Source organism: Dreissena polymorpha, chromosome 2, assembly GCF_020536995.1.
Source record: "Dreissena polymorpha isolate Duluth1 chromosome 2, UMN_Dpol_1.0, whole genome shotgun sequence".
In the NCBI taxonomy this organism is placed as follows: Eukaryota; Metazoa; Mollusca; class Bivalvia; order Myida; family Dreissenidae; genus Dreissena; species Dreissena polymorpha.
In genome coordinates this window covers 19204355-19214366 of record NC_068356.1, presented here as the reverse complement: position 1 = coordinate 19214366, position 10012 = coordinate 19204355, and the positions used below count along the sequence as shown (strand labels likewise).

Here is a 10012-nt window from a genome sequence, read left to right as displayed (position 1 = left end):
TTGGTGTTGTGTAGCCTAACAGCGTTGCTCTGACTTGGCGTTCATATCCGCGAATATGAATTGAGAGTTAATGAAATTAAAAATGCCAATAAAAACGCTTTTAAATTATTTCGATCGTAACATAACACAAAAGCGACGTGTATTTTTGTCGCAGAATGATTTTCATCCATTTTTTTTGGGAAAATCCATCTAATAAGCCGTTATTTGTTCATATCCGTACTTTCCATTCATATCCGCGGATATGAGTCATATACGTATTTTAGTCATACCCGGTAAACATCGAATTGTCGTTTTGTTTATTTATTGTTTGTTTGAAAAAATGTGATTTTCACTAATATAATCTCGTGATAAGGAAGCATTTATGTGAGATGAGATGCTGATTAGAACCACGATTCCTGTGTAACATGGTGCATTACTAGCTCAACTTAACTTGACTTAAGATATTGATTATGATTGAACTTGAAGAATGGAGGATGGAATTAATTAAGCTCATTTGTCTAAAGCAGCATTATAAAGTAATACCGCTAATAATGATGTAGATAAATATATATATTAACAAACGATTTACAACTTTGCAAAAATCTGGCATGATTTATTGATTATTATAATTATTGAAATGTAGCTAAATTGTAAACACACAAAATCTATCCAAGAATTCTGATATAAACTTGATGATGTCATCTGTGTGAATGACTTCATTTTTATTATTTTTATATATTTACCAGATTGTGTTTGGAAAGGTAAATCAAAATGCACATAAGTGTTTTCCCCCAATATCTCTTGATTCATGGGATACATAACCACAGTACAGTCAAGTTACCATTACCAGATCAGTAGCATAATGAAGTTGTTCTGGTGAAAAGCAATACATGTTTTGAGACTTCTTTTACACCAGTTATATTAAATATTTCCTTTGCTTACTGATTCAGCACATAGTCTTATTTTTTAAGGCAGGCAAAATGTATTTGTGATACCTTTTTTGGCCGCATAATTCATGCATTAACGGATCAGTTGTAGCCATAACGGATCACGTAACTGAAACCACTCAGGGGGGCATCTAACACGCTAAGTTACATTGCCAGTTATAAATTACATTCATTTTTTTGTTATTGTTTTCTATACATGTATTTGATCTTGTATCCACACTTTACGCATGATGTTCTTGTGTGAATTATCTGTTGAAAATCCTAAAGAGATCGAAAAGATATGGGCATCTTATAAACCATGTAAATTGTTTGAATCATATCTAATCATCGATATTGAACATGGAACATAAATAAAACATTACGATTGAGATCATTTGTTGTAAGAATCAACATGATTTGCATATTGTAATATAATATATTATCAATATGCATATTATCACGCTTGATCAGTTATTGCCCTAATTCTTTATTTCATTTAAGGTGTTGCAAGATCTTAAACACTTATCAAAACTGAAATGGACTTTTGCAGGCAGAAAGACTACTAAATGGCCTTTAAATTAATGCGTAAACTTCTTACTTTCCAAAAGAGTTAAAGCATGTGGCCACGAAAAATGTTCAACCTCAATTTCGGAACGATGTGGAAGTCAACAAATTCGTAAATACATGTCAGCAAAACATAGCGAAATGTTTGACAAAGAGTAGCTCTGATTATGACTCAATCGATGCGTTTTAAAGAACAGGCCTTGAATATGCTGTTTGCAAAATATCATCTAAAAATGTCAACTATTTATCGCTATATGCTGTCTTGAACATCAAAGTCATCCGCTATGGGTAATGATCCGGTAATGGTATCTTGACTGTATGAGGTTCAGAATAATTTTCATGTAAAGTTTACAGTAAAGGGACTTGGGCACAGATTTTTGTGTTTTTGAAAATGTCATTAAATGTTTGTTCTAACAAATCTATTATTTTTTTAATTGTCTGAACTAATCATGAAAGGACAAAAAAGTTGAATGAAAAGTATTGCCCTCTCCTGGTTTCGTATATGGGACCTCTTGAAGTAAAAGCTAATGCTCCATCACAGTGCCAGACAGTATATTTGAGAACCATTGATGCTTTTTTTATAAATCAATATATTGTCCAAATATTTGATTGCAGATTTGAATTCATGCAACAGTGCAATTATCAAAGTTAATTATGGAGGAAAGTGACAATCCTAGGAAAAAGAACATTAAACTAGAAAAATTAAAAAGGTAATTTGTTCATGCATGTATAAATTGAATGCATATTTTGTTGTTTATATACATTATTTGTATGCCCCCCTTCGAAGAAGAGGGGGTATATGCCCCCCTTCGAAGAAGAGGGGGTATATTGCTTTGCTCATGTCGGTCTGTCGGTCGGTCCGTCCACCAGGTGGTTGTCAGACGACAACTCAAGAACGCTTAGGCCTAGGATCATGAAACTTCATAGGTACATTGATCATGACTCATAGATGACCCCTATTGATTTTGAGGTCACTAGGTCAAAGGTCAAGGTCACTATGACCCGAAATAGTAAAATGGTTTCCGGATGATTATTCAAGAACGCTTATGCCTAGGATCATGAAACTTCATAGGTAGATTGATCATGACTAGCAGATGACCCCTATTGATTTTCAGGTCACTAGGTCAAAGGTCAAGGTCATGGTGACCCAAAATAGTAAAATGGTTTCCGGATGATAATTCAAGAACCCTTATGCCTAGGATCATGAAACTTGATAGGTAGATTGATCATGACTAGCAGATGACCCCTATTGATTTTAAGGTCACTAGGTCAAAGTTCAAGGTCATGGTGACCCGAAATAGTAAAATGGTTTCCGGATGATAACTTAAGAACGCTTATGCCTAGGATCATGAAACTTGATAGGTACATTGATCATGACTGGCAGATGACCCCTATTGATTTTCAGGTCACTAGGTCAAAGGTCAAGGTCACAGTGACCCGAAATAGTAAAATGGTTTCCTGATGATAACTCAGGAAAGCTTATGGCTAGGATCATGAAACTTCATAGGTACATTGATCATGACTGGCAGATTACCCCTATTGATTTTCAGGTGACTAGGTCAAATGTCAAGGTCACAGTGACAAAAAACATATTTACAAAATGGCTGTCACTACAACTTAGAGCCCATATGGGGGGCATGCATGTTTTACAAACAGCCCTTGTTTGTTTTTGTGTTAATGAAGTTAAAAGTTTGTATTTATTGTTGGTTTACCAGGTATGTAAAAATAATACTGTGTACAATAATTATTATAATACTCTTTGAAAACATAAATTAATACACATGATGTAAGTGAGGTCTTATTTGAAAGAAATCATGAATTTATTTTCAATATTCAAAGGCAATTTAAGGTAGCACAGATTCTTCTGTAAACAGTTTGTGCTTGTAGATCACAATTTAATATTGTTATAACGTACTTAAGTAAGGCCAGGTGTATTTTTATGTGAACATTGTGCTAATTTCATGTCTTCTTATGTTGAAAGGTATGTTAAAGTGGGTGTCCTTGATTTCTTTGGACTCGGACAAGAAGACAGCCTAGAAGCACCGAAATGGCAGAACCGTCGAAAGAGATTCTACAAAGGACAAGTGAAAGATGATGGATTGCCAAGTGCCTCAGACTTTGCAGATGCCGCCTACTTTGTGCCGAGGGTGCCAGTGCAACGTGTCCGGGCCTACACAGGTGTGGAGGCTGGGGAGGATGAGCCGGATACCTCCGTGCAACCAGCTGCAGACACGGAGCCCATTATGGGCTTCCCCCGATGCCGCACCAGGAAAGACAGTGTCCTGCAGATGACTTTCAAGGCTATGAATAAATTTGTGGTAAATTTAATGTTTGATTGTATTATGAAAAATTGATTGGATTACATCATAATTCTTTGTATTTTAATCCTGTTTACAAGTATTTGGCATACTTTTTGTATTCGCAGATCATTTGTCCTATAAGACTTGAAATTCCAAAATTTTAAGCTTTTAATTTTTGTCACAATATATATAAACTGATCACTTGATGGTACAAATGGGTATACAATAATGATGATAAAATTAAAGTATTTTTTATTTTTATATATCTATTAGAGTGGTGGGAAGAAATACAGGTCACGTCAAAGGGTATTGGGCCGTGACACCACTGTTGAACACCAAGCATCCATCAAACCAAGTGATGCTGTGGACAGTGCACACATCCAAGTTGCAGGGCCGTCAATTGAAAAAATTGAAAGTCGAGAATTAGAAATGTCCAGGGTAGTGTATTGTTTTCAGAGGACAACATTGGTTGTGTATTTTCTTTTAATGTGAGTAAATGGAAACATCGTATACATACAGATGGTGTGTCCCAGTGTGAAGTGTTGCATCTTGCATGACCAAGCATAAAAGCTTTTTATAATCTGTAGTGACTGTATTTCAGTTGGTGATACATGTTTTTTAATTATTTAATTAATTTACAAAAGTTGGATCAGTAAAACAAATGGTATTTACAGTATCCAAAATTAATTTCTTGTCGGGCTAGTGGTAGATAGGAGCATGTCAATTCTTCTAAAACTGTTTGTTTAATTCAGCCTTGCATTTGACATATTTCTCAAATGTGTTTTCATTTCAAGATGGAGACCGGCCAGTACAGAGTACAGAAGATCCCCTATGTGAGTGGTCAGGCCCGTAGCTATCTGCCACAGGCTCTGCTGAAGGAGATTCCACCAGATCAGGCGCAGTCCAAGAAGGTAAAATTAATTTATTATTTATAAATAAAAAGCATATTTTATGGTAAAGGATCTTTTTTCATTATATATATGTAGATATTAAGTCATCTGCCCCTATTATAAATTACTGTACAAGTACTAAATGTCAATGGTATATGTAAAAGTTTATGTTTTTCAAACACCATGGACAGAATATGAATGTTTTCTAGAGACATGTTGAAAAAGCAGTAATATCCTAGCTTTCTGATGAATTGCAAATAAAATACCACTGAAAGCTTAATTACCTTGCATACATGTATAATTTATCTTAAATTAGTGACATGTAATAAAACTCCTTATATGTAATTATGTTAATATTTTTGTATGTAATTAACTGTGTATTGTAGTAGACCCATAATTGAAAATCTGGCTTATGTTTTATACTATTTTACCATGCGACACAAAGCTTGTTAGCTATAGACAAAGAGGGAAATCAAATAATTTACGTTGCTACAATTATGGGCAGAGCTTAATTTTTTTTAATCGTTCTGAATAATTCTGGAACATTGTACAGTTAAATGCTTTAACTATCATTGTATTTAACAAACATAATAATTATACTTTGTGTACAACGTATTGGAGTAAAAACATAAAATATTATATATTATACAATGCATTATTACATTTACACAAATGTAAGTGTCATGGAACAATTATTTGTTAGTATTTGTTAGCAATCAGGGCTCCCCCAGCACACATTTTTCGTTCTTGATTACTATGAAGAGAGAGTTCTAGCCAAATTGACTTTTCTTCACTAATTTTTTTCACTTGTAGCCATTGGTTAACCCTTCTCCACTCAGAAGCAAAGTGAAAATGGCTATGTGCAAACAGCATAAAACCAAAACAGCGCCTGCGAGTAACTCGCAGTCTGTTCAGGTTGTATGCTGTTTGCTGCTCATCAGTATCTAAAGGTTGGAAAATAAGCCTTTACAATTTGAATCTAGTAAGAACACTTGAATTATCCCTGCTGAAAAAATTTGGAGGGGAAATAGTAATAGTCTCTTTCCATCTATCTGTCCGTCCATCTGTTTGTCCGAAACTTTGTCCAGAGCATAACTCCAAATCTTTTCAATGGATTTACTTTAAACTAAGAATATAAACAGATGGCAACTAGGAGAAGTGCAGTGATGAAGAACCATAACTCTATCTACCTTAATTTTTGAATTATCTCCCTATATATTATTTCAAACTAAATTTTTGTCTGGAGCATAACTCTAAATCTACTGAAGGGATTTACTTTAAACCTAAAATATAAACAGATGGCAAGTAGGAGAAGTGCAGTGACTAAGAACCATAACTCTATCTACCTTAATTCTTGAATTTTCTCCCTTTATTTAATTTCAAAGTAAATTTTTGTCCGGAGCATAACTCTAAATCTGCTGAAGGGATTTACTTGAAACTTGAAATATAAACAGATGGCAAGTAGGAGAAGTGCAGTGACTAAGAACCATAACTCTTTCTACCTTAGTTTTTAAATTATCTCCCTTTATTTAATTTCAAAGTAAATTTTTGTCCGGAGCATAACTACTGAAGGGATTATTGAAACTAGAAATATAAACAGATGGCAACTAGGAGAAGTGCAGTGAGCATTAACCATAACACTTTCGGCCGTAGTTTTTATGCCCCCGGTTGGGTCACATATAGCATTTGAACTGTCTGTCCATCTGTCCGAAAACTTTAACATGACCATTACTTTTGCAATATTGAAGATAGCAACTTGATATTTGGCAGGCATGTGTATCTAACGGAGCTGCACATTTTTAATGGTGAAAGGTCAAGGTCATCCTTCAAGGTCATAGGTAAAAAAAAAACAAATCCAAGGGAAGTAACAAGCTTTAAAGGAAGATAATTTATATTTATCATTTGGCAGGTACAGATCAATTTTACAAGGTAATATTTTTTTAAAGGGATATAATAGAAAAAATAATAATAAATCAAAGCCACGCAGTAGGGGGCATTGTGTTTCTGACTAACACATCTCTTGTTTTTTGCTAGGAAGTGCCCAGGACTGTTTAAATTGAATCCAGACCTAGGAAAAAAATATCAAGGACATTTTTTTGCCAGAAATGAACATACTTTACACATTTTTAATGTCCTTATATGGATTTGATTCTTGTTTGTTTTGTGTGAAAATGCATATTAATATTTGTTTGCTTTCTTTTCTGAATATGCGAAGTGTAAACAATTGTGTGTTTTTCTGGAGTTTATACCAAAGGTCTGTGGTAGCTAATCAAGTGATGTGAAATGTTAGGATGGGATTTGATGCAAAATGCTATCTAACTGTTTTTGTAGTAAAAAACATTCATTTGGTCCATATGAATAGGGAACATGCCAGAAATGTTCAGGTCCAAATCGGGACATTTCCCTTAAAATGTTGGAACATTTGACCAAAAAGCGGGACACCTTACACGATTTATCATGAAAACCTTTACTGCAGTCAGTAATCAGTATATTACTTGTAAAACCTCATTATTTATGGCAAATATTGACAATAAATGTGTTTAAGAATTTCATGAACACAGACGTTCTCCATTTTCCGGAAGTAAACACACCTGTGCACTATGCGGATGAATCCATAACGTGAAATCTGTGGCATGCCTATATTAAAGTTCATGTTTGGACAGAGCCCTTCTCGAAAAAGTGCACTAATTGGCATTTAATGCGCATTAAATGCACATTAAATGCGCATTTAATGCGCATGTTATTGGCACCGTATTTTTTGCTTAACAAGTGCATTTTAATCAGTTAAAAAAAACACTTTTTACTAGTGTGTTTATACATTTAAGTGTATTTTTTTTCCACGAAATAATACACTTAAGTGCGTTTATTATGATAATAAGTGCGCTTAAGTTTATTTTTAAGTGCATTTATACACTTGAGTGTATTTTAAGACATACAAATAATACACTTCATGGTCAAAGTAAATTTTTTAAAGCGCATTAATACACTTGAGTGCATTTCCAGTCATTCAAATAATACACATTACAGAATTAAAAGCAAATTATTTAAGCGCATTAATACACTTGAGTGCATTTCCAGTCATACAAATAATACACTTCATTGAGTATTCAAAGTGAATTTTTGTAAGCGCATTAATACACTTGAGTGCATTTCCACTGATACAAATAATACACCTTACAAAATTGAAAGTGAATTTTTTTAAGCGCATTAATACACTTGAGTGCATTCCCGGTCATACAAATAATACACTTTACAATATTAAAAGTAAATTTTTAAGCGCATTTATACACTTGAGTGCATTTTCAGTCATACAAATGATTCACTTTTTGAAGTGTTGGAAGTGAATTTTTTAAGCGCATTATACGCTCAAGTGTACTTTTCATCACTTCAAATTAATATGCTTAAAAATTAACCAAATTAAAAAAGTCCCAGCATTTTGAAGTCAGCATTCATTCTTTAAATGAAAGGTTAGTGTAAACACATACATAAAAAACAAAAAGTACAATTCAATAGATAAATACACACTTTTATTAGAATGTTAAACCTTAAAAAACAAAAACAAATGTTACATATCTACATAAAAGAGAGGATTCAAACGGGCTATTGCCTATCTGGAATTAACAATTGAAAATATCAAGCTAATACCAGTGATTTTTCTCCCCTCTGATTATCGGTAACTGATTAACAGCCAAATACAGGTGGTTTCCGCTTCAAAAATATTAAAGATTTCCCCTCCTTAAGCTGAAATGTTTTCCCTATCATTTACTAGATTTTTATGTATTACATTAATTCCAAATCCCTTTTTAATATGGATAAAAGCATCACATTCAATTCAATCATATTCTGGATCCTAATATATGATAAATGAACAGTATTCATGAAATTTATATAAATCTATACCTTATTTTTAAGATCTTCCTTTTTTTGTTCATTATTGCGCTAAAACATGCCCTTCTGAGAGCCAGTACGTACAGGTTGTTTTAAATTTCCAAAGAAAATCACTGCATACATTCTGACAATATTTAGCAGCTTAGCCCCTGTCACTATATTTGTTGTTATACACTGTTCCTTACAAAGAATGCATTCATAAACAACCCTTTATAGAGCACTTCACCAGCTGATCAGGTCTGAATACTACTGTCATGGTCTGCGAGGCGCTTCTCGTGCATGATCTCATTTGAGATCAGGTCCTGAAAGATATTTTATAAGTGTTAAATATTGCTGTTATGGTAATCTTGTTCAACAGTTGCTATAAATATCATAAATTTAAATCAAAACATGTTTGTTGGCTTGTTGTTTTTGTTTGTTTATTTTTGCAATTTTAATCTCGTGATCACATGTGACTTAACGCTTTTCATAAATAATTTAAAGAAATTACGTTTGATAGAAAATACTGTTAATAAATGTACTAATATATGTGGTCTCCTTTGGCTGTGTGGACTGGTCAGAAGTGTGACGTCTTTGAATTGCAATAATCTTTATTATATAGTTTTACCTCTCAACAAATCCATCTTTTCTTGGTCAAGGACAAGCTACAGGGCACGGTTTCCCACTCCTGTTCCCCTCAAGTTGGCCTGGTATACATGTCCATACATCAGGTAGTCCCCTTTTTGCTCCCTTTTTTGGCAGGCGATGATGCACATTCTGTCCAATGGATCTTCCGATCAATGTAAATTTCACCTTGGGGTTTAACCTTCAAATATAAAATATTAAAGTTCTGATTAAATATGGGGAAAGAAATCTGTTCATTAATGACAAGAAATAGGTATAAATAAATTTTAAGATGACAATAACCATAAAATACAGCCATAATAATTCAAATGGTGTTTTTTTCCTTAAAATTGCATTACATTTACTCATCCAGTTACATTTCCCAGTGACAATACATAAATATGATAATGATCATAATTAATTTAATTAAAAAGAGATGCAGAAATGAAAATACAAACCTGTTACAGCTGTTCTTCAGCATTCACTTTAACCACCCACTTTGAATCTTCTTTGCAACAAACTTATTGTTGATTTACACATTGTAGTAAACACACATTGTTTTTGCATCACACAATAGTTCATGTGCTGAAAGAATTTCAAGACATTTGACACTAGAATTAATGTTGCTGAATTATACCTATAATTTAGCTCAATTTAAGTTGCTGAAACCAAATTGTTTACAAAAATAACTTCCTGTGCTCCAAATAACTTGCTGTGCTCCAACCAATCAAAAGTGGTTTGTTTTCAAATAGATGGTCCCAGAACCAATCAAAATTCTATAAACACCCCTTTGTTTTGGCTAGATGGAGCACTGATAGGGATTAGTGTTTATGATGCTAATTGATCTCTAATCTGATCCTGA

General features: G+C 33.5%; 1 protein-coding gene and 1 long non-coding RNA gene across 5 annotated transcripts in view; one reads left to right on the top strand and one right to left on the bottom strand.

Moving 5' to 3' along the window:
- Positions 1 to 272: 272 nt before the first annotated feature.
- The window catches only part of LOC127866118 (inactive rhomboid protein 1-like), a 59655-nt gene continuing 49915 nt past the window's right edge, over positions 273 to 10012 (top strand). For 3 of the 4 annotated variants that reach the window (XR_008042857.1, XM_052406520.1, XM_052406523.1), the window contains exons 1-5: positions 273 to 407; positions 2085 to 2179; positions 3451 to 3787; positions 4043 to 4207; positions 4564 to 4680. Coding sequence is in view for 3 of the 4 variants with exons in the window: in XM_052406520.1 (XP_052262480.1) it covers positions 2124 to 2179; positions 3451 to 3787; positions 4043 to 4207; positions 4564 to 4680 (675 nt within the window). In the remaining variant the exon portion in view is untranslated. Of the gene's footprint in view, positions 516 to 2084; positions 2180 to 3450; positions 3788 to 4042; positions 4208 to 4563; positions 4681 to 10012 lie in introns of all 4 variants that reach the window. The other variant, XM_052406521.1, reaches the window with a different exon arrangement.
- On the bottom strand, positions 7467 to 9784 carry LOC127866119 (uncharacterized). The gene is made up of 3 exons (XR_008042858.1): positions 9609 to 9784; positions 9155 to 9352; positions 7467 to 8849 (listed from the first exon to the last, which is right to left on the bottom strand). It is a non-coding gene; the product is annotated as an uncharacterized LOC127866119 (long non-coding RNA).